The sequence below is a fragment of the Lepidochelys kempii genome, chromosome 6 (genome assembly GCF_965140285.1).
Source record: "Lepidochelys kempii isolate rLepKem1 chromosome 6, rLepKem1.hap1, whole genome shotgun sequence".
Taxonomy (NCBI): Eukaryota; Metazoa; Chordata; order Testudines; family Cheloniidae; genus Lepidochelys; species Lepidochelys kempii.
The window spans coordinates 73495952-73520547 of NC_136385.1; the positions used below are offsets into that span (position 1 = coordinate 73495952).

At 43.4% G+C, this 24596-nt stretch overlaps 1 protein-coding gene across 1 annotated transcript in view; it reads right to left on the bottom strand.

Moving 5' to 3' along the window:
• Positions 1-761: 761 nt before the first annotated feature.
• KNL1 (kinetochore scaffold 1) overlaps positions 762-24596 on the bottom strand; it is a 44732-nt gene continuing 20897 nt past the window's right edge. Inside the window, exons 11-26 of the mRNA XM_073348768.2 lie at positions 24323-24470; positions 23103-23170; positions 22862-22960; positions 20484-20599; positions 18232-18322; positions 13793-13909; positions 12900-12987; positions 11440-11520; positions 10965-11004; positions 10737-10838; positions 10166-10266; positions 9783-9851; positions 9505-9614; positions 8729-8847; positions 2652-2774; positions 762-2515 (exon numbers count right to left, since the gene is read on the bottom strand). Of these exons, the coding sequence (XP_073204869.1) occupies positions 2401-2515; positions 2652-2774; positions 8729-8847; positions 9505-9614; positions 9783-9851; positions 10166-10266; positions 10737-10838; positions 10965-11004; positions 11440-11520; positions 12900-12987; positions 13793-13909; positions 18232-18322; positions 20484-20599; positions 22862-22960; positions 23103-23170; positions 24323-24470 (1587 nt within the window). The 3' untranslated portion in view covers positions 762-2400. The remainder of the gene's footprint in view (positions 2516-2651; positions 2775-8728; positions 8848-9504; positions 9615-9782; positions 9852-10165; positions 10267-10736; positions 10839-10964; positions 11005-11439; positions 11521-12899; positions 12988-13792; positions 13910-18231; positions 18323-20483; positions 20600-22861; positions 22961-23102; positions 23171-24322; positions 24471-24596) is intronic.

Sequence of the window (24596 nt, forward strand, 5' to 3'; positions counted from 1 at the left end):
AGCACAGCACTTTATGAAGTATTGCAGGAGCACCCTCTGCTGGTTAAAAATGTCAAGACTTCATCAATTTAAATATATATTTTAAAATGCATTAGAAGTAGTTTCTGGTACTGCCTCTCAAGAGTCTTCTGCCAGTTTGTGGTCATTTTCCTAGGGTATTTTTATATACATTTTTTCTCCTGTTTTGTGAAAGTCATTCACAGACAATGGGAGGAAATTAAGACTATATACAGGAGAATCAGTGGAACACACACACAGTCAAATTTACAAACAAAAGACAGAAGAAAAATATTGCTGTAATAATTTACAGGTAATGACAAAAGCTAGTCCCATGCTATTAGATAAATTTTCAGATGGAAATCTGATATGAGTTGACAATATCCATTTAACTTCTAAATTATTTCACAGTAAAGAAGAGAAAAAAAGTATTAATGATACAAATGTTTAATGAGCTTTTCTCTACCTTATGTAGAAGGAAAAATTGGAAAAACCAGAGAACTTCATAAAAATATATCAATGCTTAAACATCTGAAAACACATTTTAAAATACTTATACTTTACAGGCATATAGAAACAGTCAGGCACCTACAGAATGGAGAGTTGAGAAGTGCTAGATGCTTCAACACCATAGGAACAGTGTCTGTACACCCAGGACATGACCATGTCAGTCCCGACAATCTGAAGAATATACTTTATTAAGACTAATAAAACAGTCCAGAGTATGCCAAAGGTATTATCCAGATCTCCTAGTTTTGAAACCAAAGAATTCAGTCTCTATGAACAAAATTTGCTACAAAGACTAACATTGAAATATAGTGCACTGATTGCTCCTTAAGGCTCCTAGAACATTACAGCTCATGCAATTTATAGGAAACTTGGGGACAGACAGGATGTCAGTTAGTGATTTCTGTGGCAAATTATATACCAACTTCTCCAGGGCATTCAGCAAATGTTTAGAATTTGTTACTAGTTTATCTATTACCAGTATCAGTACAAAGAGTTAAAGAAAAGCAATGATCTGGATGGTTTGCTAAACAAGGATCCTATTCCAGTGAGGATACAAAAGGAGATTGTATTTGGAAGAAAAATGCATTTATGATGAAATTTAAAAAAAGGTTTTGCCATAAAGTATCCATAAAGGTAAAGCAAAAAATTCTAGTAGTGGCAGTTTCATTAAAGTTACTAAAATTTTCTTTAGAAACTTAATTATAAAATAATTAAGCAAAACATGATCAATTTGACTGAAATACAACTAAAAGAGCTGCTTGTTTCTGAGACCATAGTACACATCACAAGACATTTTCAGATAGCTGGAATTTGTTTAGCTGGATTTGTTGTATCTATTATAACCATTTGTACCAATACTGCAGATAAAAACAGAGCAAACACTATTTGGGTCTCTGTTTAGGCAGAGAAAAGTCCATCTATTTAATGAAAATCACCACAGAGTTTTTTTTTCTAAGGAAACAGCTGCCTCAAGCAAGATAGTATCAAAATGGTCGGTGCTAGAAGTGTGCTTGATAGATCCAGCCCTTCTGAACATCTCCTACCATGTCACCTCCTGAATACACTAAGCAAAAGCAGATTTACATATCTAGCCTTCTTACCCCTTTGAGAAATAGGGAGCCTAGCCTAAGTAAGTGCATCAAATAGCTTAACACCTTAGCAATAGAAAAGGATCTATGTGCAGAATGATTAGAACCAAATTCCACAATGAAAAGTTCACAACTTGATCCATGTGACTTTGGGGTCTGTTGCGCTGCAAAATCAATGGTTAGAAACAGGGATCTGTAACTTAAAAAGAAACTTCTAACTGTGTGCATGACATTTGTGAATTTTGTAAGTTATAATTTTGTCAAGCAGCAGAAACCAGAATTATAGTTTCTGTGATCTGAGCGACATTCCAGTCAGCTGATATAATCAAACTTGAAATCTGGGCTAGTTAGTGATAATAACTTCCAGTCATGCAAGCCTTGGAAGATAGACAATAGCCCTTGGTAATAACAGACCAGAGAAATTACCAGGCTAATTCTGGTGGTTATAGAAGCTAGAATTTCTTTTATGTGGCAGAGTGTAACAAAAGAGAAACCAAAACCAGCAGTGGCTGGAAGGGTTGGGGAAGAGGAAAAAAAATATGAGAAAAGTGGGACAAATTAATGGAAGCCATCCGAAATTCCTCCTTGGCTCTACAGAGATTTCTGCATTCCCTCAGCATGCTTTAGTATAGGAGAGGTATTTGGTAGTAGGCTTACTGAGATTTCATTTCAGTGGTTTAAATATTGGACAATTTCACAGTCAGTTGCTAAATCAGATTCTCATAGCACTGAAAGAAGCTGGCAACTCTTGTAAGTTTGAAGAGGACAGACATCCAGCTTGAGAACTGTATTGACCTGAGTGGATTTAGTGAATGATCAGGGAACCCTGGAGCAAGTTATGATGAATCATTTTGACCATTCTCGTCAGGTAGTTGGTGCCCAGTGGCACATTGGACAGAACAGCAGAAATTTCATCATGGCTGGGAAAGACAAAAAGAAATCATCATCTCAGGTGAGCTTCTGACAGTATACTTCTTAGCATTTAAGCTTCCTGTTCCCTGCTTTGAAGTGAAAAGTATGCCCAAAGTCCTTTATTCTTCTGCTTGTGCTACTCACCCAAGGCTCCCAATCCATTTTTGGACAGTGAAAGGGAGTGGAGCTGATGGGTAGTTGGCAGATAGAAAGAGTGTCACCTCAAACTTTGCAAAAGCTGTGGAAGTGGAGAACAAGAGCTTCACTCTGCATGGAAAACAAAATGTACATGCAGAGGGTTAAGTCATGGCTTTCTATAATACAGCTTCCTTTGAAATTGTGTCTCCAGATGTGAAAGACTAGTGTCTTAACACAGACGTTACACACAGCCTCACTGTATATTCTTGAAGAGCATCAATAGAATTTGTTTATAGTGTAGCAGTGGGTAAGGTTGAAGGAATCTTCCCATTTTAAGTAATAAGGCCCAAGTTCCCCTCAGAAGAAACCAATCTCCCTAAAGGTTAATATGCCACATTTTGTCTTAAGGCAGAATTGTTTTGGAAGGACTAGGGCAGGAAGGGAGAGGAAAGATTCCTTTTCTGGATTTCCACCCTTCAAAAAAAACCCAAACAAACTAACCTCATTTCTCCAAATATGTAACTGCACATTTGTTTTGTTGACCTCGCTAAAGAGTACTGCCTTTTCTTTTGTTATGTTGTGATGAGGGACACAGGGCATTAATGAGGGATATTACCAAAAAAATCCAGCCTGTGTATATACCCCACATTAAGGAACATAGAGAAAGGGTTAACTAGAACAGGGATACAAAGAGGCAATGGAAATCTGGAAGAGGGATCCTGCAATGAAGAGTAAGTACTTTTCCAGCTCAGCCCAGCCATGCCACAGGACAAGGAAGCACCATGGGAAAGTGGGAACTGGGAAAATGAAGGATTACTGTGCTTTAAATGAACTTGAAGTTAAGCAATGTGTTTTTCTACCTGTCTGAAGCAAACTTAAGATGCCTTCGCTTTGCTGTTTTGATTTTTTTCCCTGAAGACCAACTGTAAGAAAAAGACAGTTACTTACTGTAACTGAGATTCTTTGAGATGTGATGCAGCTGTGTATTCCACTTAGATGTGTGCACACCCAGCACACCAAAGCCAGAGAATTTTGCCTAGCAGTACCGTAAATGGGGAGTGCTTGTGCCTTGTAGCCACAGCCCCTCCTTTGGCCATATGAGGTGGGGGCGTCCCAACCCCCCTCAGTTCCTTCACACCAACGTGCAGAGACTAGACTCCGATGCAGAGGGGACAGAAGTGGGTCACAGAATACACGTCTGCACCACATCTCAAAGAACCACAGTTACAGTAAGTAACCATTTCTTCTTCAAACAGATGCAGCAGTGTATTCCACTTAGGTGACTCATAAGCAGTACCTTCCACCCCAGAAGGCAGGGCTTAACACGGGGTGGGCAAACTACAGGCCACGGGCTGGATCCAGGCCCTCAGGGCTTTGGATCCAGCCAGCAGGATTACCCCCCGTGGTGCTGCAGGCCCCGTGCTGTTCTCAGAAGCGGCCGGAACCACTTCCCTGGGGCCCCGTGCATTGCCCTTGCCTCCAGGCACCACCCCCGCAGCTTCCATTGGCTGGGAACGGGGAACCACGGGTAATGGGAGCTTCGGGGGAGGTACCTGGAGGCGTGGCAAGGACAGCACACAGAGCCCTGTGTCCCCCTCCCCTCCCCCCCAGGGACCGTGCAGGGACATGGTTCTGGCTGTTTCCCGGAGTGGTGCGGCGTGGGGCCAGGGCAGGCAGACAGGGAGCCCCAGTGTGCGCTGCTGCCACCCCAGAGCCACTTTAGGTAAGCGGTGCTGGGCCTGAGCCCGAACCCCTCCTGCACCCTGTCCCCCAACTCCCTTCCCTAAGCCCCCTGCCTGCACCCTGCACCCCTGTGCACCCCAATCCCCTGCCCTGAGCTCCCTCCCGCAGTCCACACCCCTCCTGCACCCCAACCCCCCTTCCCTGAGCCCCCCATACACCCTGCACCCCAACTCTGCCCCAATCCCTTGCCCTGAGCCAGTTTTTGCACACCGCAGCCCCCCACCCCCTGCACTCCCTCCTGCACCCCAACCCCCTGCCCTGCATACAATTTCCCCACCCAGATGTGGCCCTCGGCCCAAAAAGTGTGCCCACCGCTGGCTTACAGCCTACCCAAAGATTACAGGACAGCCCTACCAAAGCTTGCTTCTTCCCTGGCAGATGCGATAATGGCATAATGGTTCGTAAATGTATGGATGGATGCCCACTTAAGCAGCCCTGCAAATGTCCGAACTGTTGTGGAAGACTGCCTCAGTCTGTAGTCTCAAAGGTGGCAAATCGCCTGAAGGCTCTTGGTAGGCAAAAATGCTCTCAAACTCTTAGAGTTTATTAGGATCCCAATGAACTCTATTTTCTGCGCGAGAACCAAAGTTAACTTACTGAGACCCAGACGGGTCAAGCAAAGAGACCCAGACGGGTCAAGCAACCACAACGTAGCATCGACATGGGAAAGGACTTCCTCTCTGGACCTGCCTCTCAGTAACCAGTCATCCAGGTACAGGAAGATGTTGATTTTTTCTTCCTGAGGTACACCATCACCACAACCATGCAGTTGGTAAAAACCCCAGGGGCTAAAGAGAGGTCAACGGGAAGCACCATATACTGAAAACGGCACTCCACTATGATGAATCAAAGGAATAGTCTAAGGCTTGGCAAAATCACCATGTGAATCGTGTCCTGAAGGTTCGGAGCAGCAAACCAGACATTCTGAGACAACGCAGGGAGGATAGTTGATAGAGTGACCATTCAGAACCTCATGTATTTGATATATTTGTTGAGGCCGTGAAGGTCAAGAATAGGTCTCATTTCTTCCTTGGATCTGGACACCAGAAAGTACTGAGATTAGAAGCCTTGACCCCAGTGTTCTGGCAGAACATCCTCCACTGCTCTCAAAGCCAGTAGCAAGCAAACCTGCTTGAGGAGCACTATCTCATGAGAGGGGTCCCTGAAGAGGAATGGGGAGGGAGGGTCGGTAGAGAAGTGGAAAGGAACTGGATGGCTTAGCCCAATCTGATGGTTCTTAGAACCCAGCTGTCTGGGGAGATCAAACCCCAAGCATTGTGAAAACGAGTCAGCCAGTCCCCAAACAAAGGGTACCGGAAGAAGGGAGTGACCCCTGGAACACTGCTCTGGACCAAGGAGTCAAAACAGGTGCTCGGGGGGTGCCAGGTGAAGGTGTGTGGGATTGGCCAAACCCCAGACCCGAATGCCTCTTCCTCTGGGACCTATGCCCCTTTCTGGGGTAGTCCCGCTGTCGTGGGGGAGGGAAAGGCTGCCCAAATGCATGCTGTGGATGATACTGCTGCTGATATTGATCACAGCAGTGGTCCCTCTCCACTGCCGGTGTGTACACCCCCGAGAACCGTAGGGTAGCCCTAGAGTGTAGAGTCTCATCCATCTTGTCAAACAAAACACTTGTCCATCGAAGGGCAAATCCTCTATGGCCTGTTGCATGTTGGGAGCAATGCCCAAATTCAGCGGCTAAGATGCTTTTCTCATGGTCACTGCCGAGGCCATCACTCTGGCTGAACTATTCGCCACATCCAGTGCAGACTGCAACAAAGTCTTAGCCACCAACCAGCCCTCAGTGATAAATGCCTGAAAGTCCTTCCTCGAGGCTTCAGGCAGCTAGTTCGCAAACTTAGACATAGCCATCCAGTTCACAAAATCGTATTTGGACAGCAGTGCCTGCTGGTCAGCAATACACATCTGCAAGGAAGAGAAGGTGTAAATCTTCCTACCCACCAGGACCATCTATCTAGAGTTCTTGTCGTTGGGAGTGGAAATAAACCTGCCCTGTTGGGCTCTATTGTTCACTGCAGTTACAACCATGGAGTTTGAGGCATTATGGGACTAAAACCCCTCAAATCCCTGCACTGGAATGAAGTAGAATTTCTCCATGGGTTTCACATTAGGCAGTATTGAATCCAGAGTGCTCCAGAGAACCTTAGCAGGTTCTAGGAGCGCACTGTTAGTAGGAAGGGTGACTCTCCCAGGGACAGATGGCTGCAAGAGATCCAAAACATATGGGTATTCTTCTAGAGAAACTCCTCCTGAATACCCAGGGAGGTCCTGGTATGCCTTGACATCCTCTGGTACTGAAGGAGAGGAAGAGCTTGGCAGTGCAGAATTGTTCGGGGATAAAGAGGAAGTGGTTAACTGTGCCAGAGCCAGATCCTGCTTCAGGACCAATGGACCTGGATGGACGAGGCTGGAGGTGATGGGAAGGTTTACTGGTGCCTGGACCTATGGTGGCTTGACGGTCACTGCCACAGACCTGCCTGGTGACCTCACCTTAGGGCAAGATGAGGAGCATCCATGGATTCCACAGGTATAGGTAAGGGCATTGGTGGCCAATAGGCTTCCTGACCACAAGACAAGCACCAATTCTGATTGCCAGTGTTCCATAAATGGCCCCCAATGCCAGTCAGACAATGGAGAGTGGGAGAGGAGGAGGAAGATCCCAATCTGGATGCTGATGAGTCCTGGACTTAAGAGGATAAAGGTGGAGCCAGCCCTGAGGGTGAGAGCAACCAGTCTGGCTCATCCGTAGCCCACAACGAAGAGAAAACTGACACAGACGGTGGAAATGGTATCGCTGGCACTGAGTACACCTCCATTGTTTCCAGTGGTAGAAGTAGAGTCGACCCCAAAGTCAGCCCTGGTACCAAGGTGATTGACGGTGCTGAAGTGGAAGGTGATGAGTGCCACCACAGTAACACCTCAGCTCCAACTGCAACAGTGCCAAGGAGTTTCCCAGTGCTAAGGTCCCTTCCATTGAGCCTGGTACTTCCCCCGTTCCAGACTGTGGAAGGGGAACACTGGGGTGTAGTGTCAACAGACTTAAGGGTTCAGTGGCCTGTCCAGCCAATGGGGCTAAAAATGACTCAGCCGTGGCAAAGTCTAGGACCAAAGGAGAGGTCGGGGCAGAAGGGCAAAGGAGGTCTGCAGTCACCTGGTATGGTACCGACATGGAAACAATCTAACAGGGTCTCTAACATCCCTACTGAGTCCTGGGGAGCGGTAGGGAGGTTAGCACTAACTCTGTGCTGCTCCATGCTCTTCCTGGAAGAGGCAAGAGTCCCCACAAGATCTAGAGTAGTCTTGATTGGCCTTACATGACCTTTTCGTTGGTACATGCCACAGGGAACAGCTCCTCCGTTTCTTCGGAGAGAAACCTGCTCCAGGGCACAAAGTGGCAGCACTCTCAGAACCTGAGGGTGATCTCTGATCTCTGATCCAACAAGGGCCTTGGTATTGAAGCAAGCCACATGGCCTCTTCAAGCAGGTGCTGTTTTAGGCAAAGGCCCTTAGCCACTTGAGTTCATTTTGTGACTGATTTACAGATCGAACACTGTTCCTTGACGTGGGCCTCACCCAAACACCACAAACTCCACGTCTGAAGAATTGTTAGGGATCACTCCCCGACACAATAGACCATGTTTAAACCCTGGTAAGGGCATCAGAAGGGAATACTTAACTAAATACAGCTAACCCTAATTTAACTACCACTAAGTGTACTAATTAATTATATACAACTAGAAAAAACACTAAAATAGTGAGAGGTTAAGACCACACAGAGCAAACTCCTCCAGCCACAAGGGGAAAGAAGGATCTGGGAGGGGCCGGGTGGAGGTTTTGGGGTGATGCTGCCCCATAGAGCCAGGGAGGGGCTCATCCCTCGTGGCCACAGCACTGCTCCTCTACTGGTACTGCTAGGCAAAATTCTCCAGCTCCAGTGTGTTGGGTGCGCATACACCTAAGTGGAATACACAGCTACATCTACCTGAAGAACTCTTGGTCCTGACTCCCTGATCTAATGCTTTGGATAGAGGTATGTATCAAAGTGGCAGGTAGCAAGTGATGAAAGATGTGTCAGTAAGGAAGCTGACAGAATCCCTGAACTGTTCATTTTCTGCTATTCTGAAGTTAGGGTTTTGTTTTTTAAAAAGGTGCTGAATTTTTAAAAAAAACAACAAAAACAATGACGTTTTTGGATGTCAGCTGACTTCCATTATTAAAGTTAGACGGAAAGTGTGTTTCAAAGTCTTCTGTTTGTGAGAAGTCACTAACAGCACTTTTTTGGCGTTGAATTGCAGTAGATGTGATCTTTAATCACTCACTTTGTATTGTCCACTTCTGTCTTCAGAAGATTAAACTTTCCACCCCATCTGTTCAGAAACACAATCTCTTCTCCTAAGAGTCGACAGCGATTCACCACTAATGAGACCTCATGCAGCATCTAAGTGGACAATCAGATAAAGTAATCATATTAGAGTTTACTCTTGTAAGCTACATAACATTTTAAATTGCAGTTCTACTCTAGAAAGTACATAAAAAAACCCCATAATCTTAACTGCTAGCTCTACACTCAGTCTGGGATCTAAAAATGAAACTGCTCAAGTATCACCACAGATAAAAATTCCGCTGCCTGAATTCTGCTCTCAAATATACCTCTGCATCGTTGTGGGAAGGCCAAATTTGGTTCTGCAATTAAAACCACTATTCTATTAATTATGTAGGAACCAGAATAGAATTTCTGTCCTGGATGGTTGTGCTGTCTCTGTAGTACTAACAGAAGCAGTAAAACATTTCAATTGTAAAGCAAGCAGACATCAATCAGGGAACAGATCTATTGATTGAGGATTCTACAGTTATACAGAGTAACCATTCAGAGCAGAATCAGATACTTTACTGTATGATTTATGATTGATTGAAACTAAGCTTTAGAATCACTTTCCTTATGGCAAACACTTAAGCAGCAGAATATGAATTAATTCAAGGCTGAACTTTATTTTAAGAAATCATTGTTAAAGAATATCATCTTTATTCTGTTGAACAGAATAGATTCCATGATCATCTTCTCAGGGCTCCGTAGTTTAGCTTCTTGGAACATTACCTGGGGCAGGTGGTCCATTGTTGTGCATTTTGTATGCCAGGAACCCTGACTTTCAATAAACTGGAAGATGAGCCTTTGGACTAGACATGATGAGAGTGGAGCTTTTTCTTCTGTAAGACAAAAGAAAGAATTATTCTTCAGAACTGTTTATATTTGTAATCAATCTCTGTTTGGCACTGCCAGGCAATGCACTTGCAGATAAAGTGCAAGTGTGCAGATGCCTTCCCACAAAACGGCAAACCCAAGGACCAGAGCAGCAAGCCACTTCAGAGCCTTACCATCCAACAGAGATTCAAAGCTCATATCAACAATCTTTCTGCAGGGATTGTGATTGAAAATAGCACCATCTGTGAGAGACCAAAAACAAACCAGATTATAAGGGTGTATTTCCAGACTGTGTGCACTTTCTAACACCTCAGAAATCTCTCTCTAGAGCAGACATCCAGGTTGTATAATTTAATCCTTTTGTTAAAAAAAAAAAAAAAAAAATCAGGCCCAGACTCCAATCCATAACTACCGTAACTCACAGTTTGAGTGCTTCCATTCTAGTATGTTTGCCCTCTCCTACTAGTATAAGGTCAGCCTGATCTGATGAATTTATATTATGTAAACCTTTTGGTTTGTAAGCCAGAGAAAGCTCCTGCCAGATTTTGCCACTCACCCACTGGTGGTCCAAATGTAATAGTCAGTTCTATAGAATCATAAAGGAAGAAGAACACTGCCTGTTGATCGCTCCATTCACTGATCTCCCATTCAGTGAAGCTAAAGAAGAAAAATGTGAGTTACAAACAAAGACACAAAGTGGAAAAAGATAAAAGTACTAGATGTACATACAACATCTAGCACCACATAAATGTGCTAATAGAAGCCGGCATTTTGCTGTCCCTGTGGACAGATGGAAACAGTAGCATGAGCATGACCTTCCAGGAAATATTTAAAATTTTGTCTTCTATTGAGAGGTAACACTAAACATTAAAACAAAAATACTCATTTTGGAAGGGGAGGAGACTGCTATAGGAAGAGATTTTGCAATGTCTCTTTTGTATATAAAATCAGTGCATCCTACTATGCACTAAACTCACAGAAACTTTACTGCTAATTCTACATTGCCAGGAGATAGGCTCCCAAATGTAGCAACAATTAAAAATACATTAGCACTACCAATGTGGGGAGAGGAAACTGGTTGATCTCTGGGATAAGAATCAAAGGTGAAGACCCTTCCCTTCTCTTACTTGTATTTGTCAAGGAGCTCCTCACAGTCACTTGCTTTATTCTTCAGACGGTTTATCTCAGAAAACCCCTGCTTCTTCTGAACCTCCAGATTTGACAGATCCCTACAGAAATATAGCAACAAAATCAGATGCTCCTGGGAAGACAAAGCACCCTGATTCAATCTCTAGAACCTTAGTGCACATGCAGGCTTTAAATAGATGTAAAAGAATCATTGTGCGAAATTCTACCTTTGAAGCTCCTCTTCTTGGACTTTGAGGTTTTCAAGTTCTAAGAAATTTAAAAAAAGCTATGAAAGATCTGCAAGCAGTATGAGAAGCATGAAAAAAAACCCGACTGGCTGTGCAGCCCTGGTTCTCAACATCAGGAGAGACCCCAGAGTGATGGTAATTACCCTTTCTAGGATGTCAGTAGAAATGGGCAATTATTCAGCACTTGTAGAACAATGCACTATAGCCAGCCCATGTTCTTTTCAGCTCATTGTATTCCAAGTTCTGATTTTCCAGAAAAAAGACAAAATGCAGAAAGGATGGTTTTTGTGGATAGCCATCTCCCAACCCAGTGAAGACAACTGTGGTGGTAAGATGCCCACCGTCAGTGTTTGCTTTCACACTAGCCTGGAGGTAGATATCCCCTACTCTGGATCACAAACCTTTCCATCCCCAGAGTTCATTAATGGAAATACACCTCAGCTGGCCCCATTACCTTTCTCAGAGTTTCTCACTTTGGACTCCCACTCTGACACTGGATCACTGATATCTGCTTCACATTCTTCCAACTTAGTAACTAAAGGAAAGAAGCGTTAGAAGCCATTCTCTACCTACCACACTATTCTGAAGCACAGCAGTGACTTCTGCAGGAATTCAGCCTCTCTTTGTATCAGTCAGTCAGGCTCAATGTTTAGGTTTCAGTTGTCTTCAGCTATTATAACAATGAGCTGCAGTTTTACTTTGTCAAAAATGACAATATGGACACATGTGACAAGAAGCCTGTAGTTCTAGAGTTTACACAGAAAATTTCAGGTAGCAGTGGATGGTGGGTAAAAATCTTATTTGTGCTATATCCCATTATAGCAATTTTGAAACTCATGGTGCACATTTGTCTTGAGCACTGAAATATATTAGGAAAAAAAAATCAAACTGGTCACTTAGTCTCCACGTCCTACTTACAAGGTCCCCTTAAGCCAAATCTACAATCACAGGCCTATCCAACCAGCCTCGTATAGACAAGTTACTCACAGTACAGGACTTGTAATGCTCCAACACCCCTTTGCTAGTTTCTACTTGTAAGTGATCATTTGAATAGTACAGGGGTGGGCAAACTTTTTGACCCAAGGGCCAAATCAGGGTTGGGAAACTGTATGGAGGGCCGGGTAGGAAAGGCTTTGCCTCCCCAAACAGCCTAGCCCCCGCCCCCTATCCGCCCACTCCCACTTCTCACCCCCTGCCTGCGCCCTCAGATCCCCCGACCCATCCAACCCCCCCAGGAAGCTGCCCCAACTGCCCCCCCCAGACCCCAGCCCCTATCCAACCCCCCCTGCTCCCTGTCCCCTGACTGCCCCAACCCCTATCCACACCCCTGCTCCCTGACAGGCCCCCCCGAGACTCCCACGCCTATCCAACTTCCCATGTTCCCTGTCCTCTGACCACCCCCTCCCAGAATCTCTACCCCATCCAACCACCTCCTGCTCCCTGACTGCCCCGACCCCTATCTACCCCCCACCCCCTGAGAGGCCCCCCTGGGACTCCGTCTATCCAATCGCTCCCTGCTCCCTGTCCTCTGACCGCCCCACCCCAGAACCTCCGCCCCATCCAACCACCCCATTCCCTGTCCCTGGAAACCCCCTGCCCCTTATCCAACCCCCAACCACCTCCTTACCATGCCACTCGGAGAGGCAGGACTGACTTATTGGAAAGCCTGGGAGGTGGGCAGGCACAAGCCACGCTGCCCGCGTGGCTGCTGGAAAGGGGGGACAGCAGGGGCAGGGCCAGGAGCTAGCCTCCCCCCCTGGGAGCTCAAGGGCTGGGCAGGACGGTCCCGTGGGCCAGATGTGGCCCGCGGGCCGTAGTTTGACCACCTCTGGAATAGTAACTCTTCCAGAGAAGTTAAGAGGTGTTTATACTCCAGTAAATGAAAATTCTTGAACTAGGATCTGAAACACTTACTTGTTTCCAGAGCAAAAAGACAACTATCCATCTCCCTGAGGAATTCATCCATTTTTGCTATTCTTGACTGTAGTTTCTCCCATTGGATCTAAGAGTAAAATTGAACAATTATGTTTCATTTTTGTTTGGTAATATATTTTCACATAAATCTATGGCTGTATTTAAATAATAGTTCTGGTTTTCTAGGACTCTCACACTGATCTCTGCTTGCTAGGAAATGGACCAGTGAAGCCAATGCAGTCTATCATACTTTGACCTAAAACCAGATAGACAGCAGTTAAGGCAATCACAGGATTTCAGATGACACCAGAGCTGCTTTGCCATAATCTTTCAATCACTTTTCTCAGGAAGAAGAGAGATGATGCAGGGTGCTAACTGAGAAGATAGTTTTTTGAGCAAATGCTAACCTGTTTGACCCTTCAAGAAATAAGCAAATTCGGAGATGTCCTTCACAATGGGACAAATGCTCCATTTATTTCTCTCACTGGTGGCCTATGCTGATATCCCCACTCTCATTACTTGTAGTGCAATATGATCACACCATAAGAAGATAGCAGTGCCCATGTCATTGCTACTCTCCCCCTCCCCTTTTGTACTTTGCAGTGTGTAGCATCCACAGGTCTGAATCAGGAGCAAGGTCCCCACTGTGTAAGTGCATAGAAAGATATTGCCCCTGCCCTAACGTGTTCACAATCAAATTTAAAATAAGATTCCACAATATGAGGGAATAAGTAGGAGATTAACAGTAGTAGAATGCATATTTACATAGGATAGTTATGTGCATGATTTGATAGTCCCAACTCACCTTACACATTTTAAATATAAATGAAATAAATAAATCAGGAATCCCTAATGGCTCTCTACCACCCTCTTCCCTTCTCCAACCCTAATACCTGTGTGTTCTGCACCAAATGATCATACAATTTCACTTTCCCCTTGTGAGCCAGGACTTTACTCTTCTTGGTGAAACAGGATTTCATTTTATTCAACTCTGTTCCAAAGTTCTTCAGCTGCAATGGATGGGAAGAACAATAGGCAAGGTGAATTAGAAAGTTACATAAAGTTAGTCTTTGGGACTGATTCAACTGTCTAGTAGCAGCATATGAAAGTCACAAGTAGAGCCCAGCAAATCTGCGGATATCCATGGACCATGTTTGCGGATCACAGATGAACGCGGATCCAAGTTTTATATCTAGAGTCCTGCAAATCTGCAGATATCCTTGTGAAACTGCATTCCATATTCACCATAGTGATATGATGATGATATGAGTATGATGCATCTTGTACAAAATATGTCATGAGGTGTGAATGGAAAAGTTATGGTTTGCTGCATATGATTATCCTATATGTATGCATGTATCATTTTTGTATCTGGAGTTATGAATATTTGACTATGCATCTGTATTTCAAATGTGCTTTCTCTTGGGTAACTCCCATAAGGTAATTTACATCCAGTCTAGGTGGCATATTGTGATGGGTCTATTCAAGGTAAGGGCCCATCAACGAAAACAATGGGCCATGGGAAAAGCTTAGCCTCACCTGATGAGTTTTCCTGTGGACACTTGAGCCAATATATAGGTAATGGCTGCTATGACTCATCGAAGCACGCAAGGGCACATGACTAGGTCATGTGATATTAAACTCCATCCTGTGTCAGTATTTTTCCACTAACTGTGGTGGGGCTTTGCTTGGAGCAATGAAGTCCCCTCCACATGGAGGAAGCTATAAAAGGGGGGAAAATGACACCACCACTGGCCTCACTCCCCCTACAACACATCACCTGGAAACACCTTAGGAACAAAGACTGATCTGAGGAAGAGGGTCCCAGGCGAGAAAGAACAAAACACTGCCTGTGTATGGAAGATTGGTGGACTACTGGTACCATCAGGGTAAAACACTGCTTATTTCAAATCCTGTCTAGTTTATAAAATTTAGATTGTAATTTTATTTATTTCTTAGGTAACCAACTTTGATCTGTACACTATTACTTATAATCACTTAAAATATTTCTGTAGATAATAAATTTGTTTTATATTTTTACTAAAACAGTGTGGTGTTTGAAGTGCAAAGGTAAATCTGCTCAGGAACAGGGGCTGGTGCATTGTCCTCTCCACATTGAGTGAGGGGTGGACAGGGAAATAAACTTACACTGGTCAGGCTTTTGACCAGTGCAAGCTGGTACAGCTCTGGGGTCCTAGGCTGTGGAGTTGGGAGGGAGGGGGGCGAAGCTGGCTGGAGCCTCCCTATTCTTGGTTCATGACTGGCTAGGAGAAGCATTCATGTAACTGCAGCTTGGGGTGTCCCAGCTTGTGTATGGCTGTGTAAGAATAAGGCCTGGAGAGGATTGCAGCTTGTCACGGCCTCACAATGTGAGAGGGGCCCAGGCTGGTATGCCAGAGGTCTCAGCGGTACCCCAGTTCCAGGCTGCACCCCAAGGAAGTCCATCACAATCCTCTTTGGGACAGGGCCCACGTTTGTGGATCGGATGCAGATAAAAATTTTGTATCCACACAGGGTGCTACACACTAGGAATCAAACATTTGGGTCAGGAAGTTCCATAATGATAATCAGGCTCAATACAATTTAGTACTTTATCCTTTGCACAGACTTAGCAAATTGGAAATCCCTTATTCAAAAGGTAGAGTAGCACAAAGTATCTAAACACCAATAGCATTGGACACTTATGTCCAATAACCAGAGAAGAGGAGCTTTCAGAACATAAAAGGAGTGATATGTATTTTTTTTTGCCTTACTGTATATCCTCGTTCATTAGCCCGTTCGTTTCTAAGCCGACACCCCTCCTCCCCAAGATGGAAAGGTAAAAATAGTAAAAACTGTATGACCCTTTCATAAGCCGACCTTATATTTCAGGGGTTGGCAAACTTTGGCTCCTGGCCCGTCAGGGTAAGCCGCTGGCGGGTTGGGACGTTTTGTTTATCTGGAGCATTCACAGGCACAAAGCCCCTCAGCTCCTTGTGGCTGCGGTTCACCGTTCAAGCTCCCGTTGGCTGGGAACAGCGAACCGTGGCCACAGGGAGCTGAGGGGCTCCATGCCTGTGAACGCTTCAGGTAAACAAAACGACCATGTATTAGATATTCAATTCAATGATTTCATAGAGTTTAAAATCATCAAATTTTGGTGTAGACCCATTTATAACCTGACCCCCACTCTTTGATGCAATACTTTTTTACCAAAAGTATTCGGCTTATGAATGAGTATATACGGTAAACACTCTGAAATTTGTTGCCCTGGTTATTTGAGACACTTAGCAAAACTCTACAATATATATATATGGTATTGCCATACTGAATTACATTTGTGGTTCATCTAGTCCAATATCTTGGCTCCAACAGTGGCCAGCTCTAGAAGCTTCAGGGGAGGGTGAAAGACACACACCAGCCACACTCTAGACGTGCAGATACATTACAATCTACCTCCACATGAAGGTTTCATTCTAATCCCTAATAGAGATTGGTTTAGTATCTCTTGCAACATTTGTTAGCATTAGCTATAACAAATATCCAAAAGTTGTTATCCATAATGTCCAACCCATCTCTGAATCCTGCTAAGGTCTTGGCCTCAATGACATAATCCTATGACAATGAGTTCCACAGTTTAATTATGAATCGCGTGATAAAGTATTTCTTTATCACTTTTGATTTTACCATGTTCCAGTTTCATTGAATGTCCCCTTGTTCTTGTATTGAGACATTGAAGCTCCTGATCTACTTTCTCAATACTATTAATTATTTTGTATACTTTTATTTGTCCCCTTTTTTTTCAGATCCAAATGTTTTCAATTTCTTCATATAAGAATTTTTCCATGTCCCTAATCATTTTCATTGTCTTTCTCCAAACCCTTGCCAACTCTAATACCCCTTTCTGAGATGGAGTGACCAATGCTGCATACAGCATTCTAGATGGGAGGCAGCCCACTGATTTATATAATGGCATAATTTTTTCTGTATTATCCATAACTAAGGCTACGTTTTAGTCATGGGTATTTTCAGTAAAAGTCATGGACAGGTCACAGGCAGTAAACTTGGGCCAGGGGGCCATGGGTGCTGAGGGAGCGGGTGGCCCAGGACCCCTGCTGGTGGTTGGGGGCGGGGGAAGGAGACTCAAGTGGCAGCACATGGCCTGGGACCCCTGCTGGTGCTGGGGGAGGGGAGGGGCTGGAAGGGCTTCCTACCCCTTACTAGGCTCCCTACTCAGTCCTAGGAGCTACAGGAACATGCCAGTGGGAGCCGGGGAGCCCCTCCCCAAGGTAAGCGCCGCCCTGCACCTCAATCCCCTCCCACAGCCCTGAGCCCCCTCCCACACACCCAAACTGCTGCTGCTGGCGCAGGGGCTGCCTGGCTCAAGCAGCCTCTGAGCCAGCACAGACCGCTGCAGAAGTCACGGAGGTCATGGAAACTCACGGAATCCGTGACTTCCATGACCTCTGTGACAGACAGACAGCCTTATCCATAACATTCGTTACGCATCCTAACATCTTGTTTGCTCTTCTGACTGTAGGAGTGCACTGAGCAGAATTCTTCATTGCATGGTGTACAGTGACATGCCGATCCTTTTCCTGAGTTGATGAATTAATTTAGAATCCAGAAAGGTGTATGAGTAGTTCAAATTTTTCCATCCAACATTCATTACTTTGCATTTGTCAACACTGGTCATCATCTGCCATTGTGTAGTCAATTCTCCTAGCTTGGTTAGGTCCCTCTGAAATTCCTAAGTCTTCTCTGAACTCAACTAAGCCAAATAACTTTGTATCACCCTCAAACTGAAGATTGAAACTAGACAAATTCAGACTAGAAATATGGGGTAAAACAGTTGTTAAACAATTAAACAGTAAAAAACAATGTTAAACAGTAAAAAAGTTGTTAAAACAATTTACCAAGGATCCTGTGGATTCTCCATCGCTGACAATTTTAAAATTAAGATTGGATATTTTTCTAAAACTATACTCTCGGGATTATTTTGGGGAAGTTCTACAGCCTGTGTTATACAAGAAGTGAGACATGATAATCCAAATGGTCCCTTCTGGCCTGAGAACCTATGAAATTTTGCTACCTTACAACTCACTCCCCTTTTCCAGATTGTTAATATACTAAAGCACAAGACTTAATATACAATTCTTAGCTATTCTGCTGTTAACTTTTTGTCATGATGAAAATCAATCATTGTTGATTCCAGCTCTTTATTTCCTGTCTCCTAGCCAGTTTTGGATCTATAATAACAATTTGCCTTTTGTCCCACAATTAGTGAGTCATGTCCAGTCACCATTCAAGTTTTTATAACTGCATGCAATAAGACTGTAACAGTTGGTATTACCTCTTTGTCAGAGAAGGTCCTCATCACCTCCCAGAGGCTCTTATTCACATCCACCAAAAGTTTATCCTGGACTCCTGCACATAACTTTAAACTGAAATATGAAAAAAGGTCAGAGAACGGTCTTGTTATAAGCCAGCACACAAGAGGTTATGCATTTTATGCAAATCTACTACACTGAGTTTTAACTAAGCATGGAGATGTAAGTATTTTTTTTAAGTAGGACTCAGTGCCTTTGACTAACTTGTCAGACCTGACTCCTTCACTACCCTTTCACTATCTTTTGGATATTACCCCTCTTTTGATTAAAAATTCCTAACAGACCACATTGTGAAGGAGGTAGTCTTCGCAGAATATTTAATCTCCTCAATTTCTTTACACTTAATTATGTTATTCTTTAATCCCAGTTACAAAATTACAGGTCAACAAACTCCAGAAGCGTGAATTTATGTAGAATAAATGGGCATAATCTCTTTTTGTTGTCCAGGGAATTAAATGCATGAAGACTGCTATATCAGAATGAAAGTAGAACTGTTGGTTTCTAACTGCTGTATAGCTGCTTTATTCTTAAAGAAGCATTTCCGACCCAATTCAGCGCTCCATTTGTACTATTGTGGCTATGTGAATAGTATGGGTACTGTGGGTACAGCTTAAGTGTGGTTCCTATATTTATAGGAAAAACTCCTCAGAAGTAAAACTAACTGGACTGACTGATCTCCGAGGTTTATATTCATACTCCTCTTGCTCAAGGTTAATGTACGGCTGCTGGGAGAGTTAGTGAGTAGCTGCAGGTAACATCCTCAGTATGCTGTCGTCATTCAATTTATTTCCATATCTGGCTGGCTGGTTCAGTGCAGTGACTTATTTGGTGTCTAAGATTGGGGCATGGATGAGATCAAGGTGACTAAAGATGAAATCCTGACCCCACTCAAGTCAATGGAGTTTTGCCTTTGACTTCAGTGGAGCCAAGATTTCATCCATAATTTTTACAGGATAAGTAAGGCACCCAGAAGTAATTCCCAATATATCAGAACCTACGCCAATTAACAGGATAAACCTACAGTTTTATTCACAACTTGGAGATTTTGTTGGATATCCATGTAAAAATTTACCAAAAGTGTTTTTTTATTTTTATCCTCGGCCTGGGGCATAAAGGCTGTACCATTTTTTTTTTTTTTTAATATGGACCATGCTATGGTTATCAAGTCTTGTCACCTTGAAGCTGGATTATTGCAATGAAATCTAGAAATTCAAGTAATCTGAAAATTGCAGCTTGCTTTCATGCTGAAAGCACATTAAACATCTGCTGCTCGGATATCTCCATTGGTTACTAGCTGTGTTCCAGGTGAAGTTTAAGGTGGTGTTTTTGAGCTATAAATTCCCAAGTGGCTTTTTCCTTGATTACTTGAGAGACTGCCTCTTCCTGTGAGATACTGTGTTAGATTATCCATGACAATAAAGCTAACAGTCCATTGGTTTAAACAAGAGGCAACCTGGAATTTATTTCCATCTCAAATCTGCACAAGCCCAGATTTGATGACCTACAGAATATGATGCAAAGCTCATGTTTTCCCCAGCTGTCTTTTTTTTTTTTTTTTTTTAGGGAAGGCTGAGCATGCAGGGAAGAGTTGTTCAGGGAACAAAGGAGGAGGAAATGGAATTGGTGTTATGGTTGTTAAGGTTTTAGGATGGCTTTTACATTCTATTTCCTATATTTTGTTTTAGCAGTTTAACTGCAGTGTGACTAAAGAATCAGATACTAGAATCAATCATGAACAGGAAAACTTAAGTCTCTGGGATATCGTACGGTCTGTATTTTAAATTTGATAAATTCTGGAGAATTAGAACAGATAATGGCAGATTATAATCCACCATGATCTTTCTTCTGTTTGCTATCTTCTATCGGCTTTGATAAAAATGTTTACTTCTGCTAACATTAAGTTACATTTACAGGTCAGAGGAGATAAAGAACAAATTAAATCACTGTTGGCAGATTTGTCTCTACCCACCTCCACACCCACAAGTCCTACCAAGACTTTCCCACATTCAGCTTTAACCCATAGGTTTAAATGATACTTGTTTAAAATTAAACAGGCTTACTACAGTCTTGAACTTTTTTCCACCTGTCCATTGGAAAATAATGGAATTATTCCCTTCAGGCCATCCTGCATATAGCCAAATCTAAGATGATGGGTTAACAAACAAAAAAACTAACATTCCCTGTGAATGACAAAAAAAAACAACCCCTCTCTTACTCTTCTATCATCTGAGAGAGAACCTGGCAATCTTCTTCATAAATCTGCAGCTTGGGGCGATAAATGTACTGGCTGAAAATCAGGTCTTCTGGAGTAGGAGCTGTGTTTACTGCATACTAGAGAGGGAAATAGGAATGAAACTGAAAAATCCAAGAGTGCATTTCAGAAACACCAACTTCAAGTCAAATCCACATCCAGAAATTAGTTCCAGGATCAAGGTAGTTATTTAGCGGAAATTTTATTGGAGAGAAAGTTCCTATGGCTGGCAGCATGGCCTAGTGGAAAGGGCACAGCACGAGGAGTTAGAAGTGCTGAGTTATATTCCATCCTGTACCAAATTTACCATGCATCTTAAGGTAAGTCACATCACTTCTATACCTCAAATTTACTCACCTTTGTGAAGCACTTTGAGATCTAGGGATGAAGCATGCTACATGAGTGCCAAGTATTATTTTTATTCTTAAAGGCCAGTCCTAGAGTATCTGTAGACAGGTTACAGTTCAGGAAAACTGGTAGAGTAAAACATGAAGGCTACAATTTTCAAAAGCACCCATGTGACTTAGAAGACCAAGTCCAACTGACTTTCAATCAGACTCCTAAGTGCTTAAGTCCCTGGATGCTTTTGAAAATTTTATTCATAGACAAGAATTTACGTAGGCTGTTCTAACTTGACGCAAGGATGGATGAAGGAAGCTTTTGGTTTTGTTGACTGTTCATTCACTAGTAAAATGGCTAGAGTCTGCAAATCCATGTATAACCGCTTTATATCAGCGGAGATACGCATCTGTGGATGCAGATATCCACGGTCCATTTTTGTGGATTGGATGCAGATACAAATTTTGTATCCATGCAGAGCTCTAAATATAGGATCTCAAAGGCAGGGAAGCAGCTGTCTTCAGCTCATAGCCTATGAGGCTACTTCCACATCTTCCAGACCCTATATTCCCTCTCCCAACATGTACAGAGAAAAGGGAGGTGATAGATCAAGACAGGTAGCAAAATCGCCCATGCTCCTATTGCCACAGTTTAAGAAGCCAAACAATTTAGGAAACCTCTCCCAACATCATTGTCATATCAGATCAATTGGGGAGGGAGGCAGCTACTTCTGCAAATTAAGTCAGGAAGCCATATTGACTTACTTTGCAGAAGCAGCTGCTTCCCTCTCCAACTGACCTGATACAGCACAAATTAAGCACTGGCTAGGCAGCTGAAGAACAACTTCACCCCCATCTGTGCCCGTAACCCCTGCACCAACCTCCAACACTCCTAACCCTTGCACCAACCTCCTGCACCCCTAACCCCTGCACTGTGCCCCCTTTACCCCTAACCCTTGCACCCCCTCCTGCGCCCATCTGGGGAAACTGATCTGGAGTCATGGAGCACCTGCTATCATTGCTCCTCCCCCCACCCCACAGTCCTCTAGGGCAGTGGTCTCCAAACTGGGGTGCGCGAGATTATCCCAGAGGGTGCGCGGCAGCAATAGCGCCGCCGGACGGCGCTCCACAGTTTTTTTTCTTCGGCAGCAGCTCTGCACGTCCACCACTGGTGTTCCCCTCCAGCAGCCCACCTGCAGCTGGTCTTCTGGTCTTCTTCCGTCAGTGGCCCGCCTGCGGCGGGTCACTCGGGGGGTGTGCGAGCCAAGAAGTTTGGAGACCACTGCTCTAGAGGGCTGCGGAGGATGACCTGCCAAAGCACTGGCTGGGCAGCCAGAGAGCACCTTTATCTCCCTCCTATGCCCATCACCCCTGCACTACCCTAACCCTAAGCTACTCCTAAGCTAGACAGAGATTGCTGTTATAAGAAGCTAAATGTTCCCACTTTCCAGGAGTGCTGTGTGCATCATCTCTGGCACAACGAGCAGTTCCTATTGGCACAAGGAAGAAATCAGAAACAGAAATTGGACTATTAGACGAGCCCCAATGTAATTGGACTATTAGACGAGCCATTTTACCAATTAGAAGCTGCACTACAGAATATATTTACAAAGCCAGTTTCAAAGCAGAGTACAGGATATATGCATACAAAAGAACTACTAGTGCACGTTAGAAGGGCCCACACAGATACTTAGTGCGCAGCAGGCTAGCAGGGGTAGATTCACACCCTGGCATGCCACAAACTAAGCGTTCATGTAGATAAGCCCTTCGTGTGTAATAATTCTGAAGCGCTCTGATCTACAGGGCTGGAAAATAAACTGTCCAGATTTATTCAGAAGTAAACTGGGGGAAAGGGAAGGAGGCTGGTTAGTCTGTGGGCCTGGTAACAAAGATCTTTACAACTCAATTTCTTTAACTGTCTTTAGTCAGATTCTATAAAATAATTGAAATAAATACATTTTAAGTGGCAGTGATGAGTATGCGTTTGAGAGGTTAGATACTCACATTGGCTGGAAGATGACTCTGCCGGGGCTTCTGAATTAGAATATGGACCTGGAGAAGTGTAAAAAACTCCCCTACTGTGATAACACCATCCTGAAATTTCTACAGAGTGAATAAAGTGTACACATCAATTATTAGAGTATGCTCATTAGCAAGAGTGCATGCAAAAGAGTATCTAAAGAGAAGACAGGCAATATATCTCTTATTAGGAAAAAAATTAATGGCCTTTTAGATACCTACATACCTCAAATAAATTCTGTTCACAAATACTGTCCATGAGAAGCTGAGTCTCCATCTGACTGCTTCGCTGCACTAGAGAGAAAGGAGATTGCTGCAGTTCAAAAATAAAACTTTATGAAGTCATGACTGTAGGTCCATACCAGTTCAGATTATAAGAACAATTTTCATACAGTTCAGAGTTTGACCTTCACACCATATGAACAATGCTTTTTCTGCCTAAAAAATATGCTTACTCAGAACTTCTCTACACATACGGTACTACAGCGATGCAGATGCACCACTTTAGGGCTTAGTGAAGACACTACCTATGCCAAAGGCAGAGCTTCTCCCATCGGCATAGGTACTCCACTTCCCTGAGAGGCAGTAGTTATGTTGACAGGAGAAGCCCTCCCGTTGACATAGCGCTGTCTACACTGGGAGTTAGGCTGGTATAACTGTGTTGCTCAGGGCTGTGGATTTTCCACACCCCTCAGTAATGTAGTTATACTGATGTAAGTTTACAGTGTAGACAAGGGCTTAGCAGCCAAAGAAATACTGCTGGGGAAATTTGAGGTAATAGGGAAGTTCATTAGTAGTTAATGATATGAAGTTTCTAATGTTTAGAAATATATCCTAATATCATTCGAATATTATTCACATGACTTATTAGGCTGGTGGTGAAAAGGGTTATGGGATCAGAGTTAAGTTGCTTATGAATCTTAAATCCACCTTTCTCAAATTTCAAGGCTGTTTTTGTTTTTAAATTACATTTTAATTTGATTTTCTGTTCAAAGTATATTTCCAACTTTCAAATCTTATTTGTCTGAATAATCAAATGAAATAAACTTAGCTGTATTTTCTTCAGTTCTCTCTGTTATACATTCCATTACTCTCACTTGTATCATCTCAATTGATCTGTGACACCTGAGCCTCTCTATTATGAATACAACCACCATTTCTGGTGAGGACAGAGAAATATTATTGCAGGCCTTCCTTCAACTGGTAACAAGAGTCTGCTTTTTCTAAATCACTTCTTAGGAAAAATGCCATTACAATTTGTACTCATCCACAGAATCGAAGAGCTATCTTAACTGAAAAAGATTAATACATATTACCATACAGCGCTTACATGACATGCAACATCCCCAGAGAAAATAAATGCTGGTAAGAGACCCTTATCTACTGAGCTGATTAAAACCGAAATAAGTTAACAGTTTTAGGTGAATACTGCCAAGAGAGTCTTACTGCTAAGATCTGTGTCAGCTTTAAGAGAATCCAGACTGCTGCTGTTGCTAGAGTTGCTCCTCTCCAGGCTTTTAGCTGATAGACTTGGAGGATTTTCACCCTCATGAGTTTCTACTTGGGTATGAGATAAAATGATACTGGAGGTAGCCTGAAATCAAACAAACATATTTATTAGGACACTTGCTATACAACAGCTACATTGTTACTTTCAATAGCAAATCATGTTTAGCTTCTGCATATTTATATGTAGGGCCCTACCAAATTCACGGTCCAT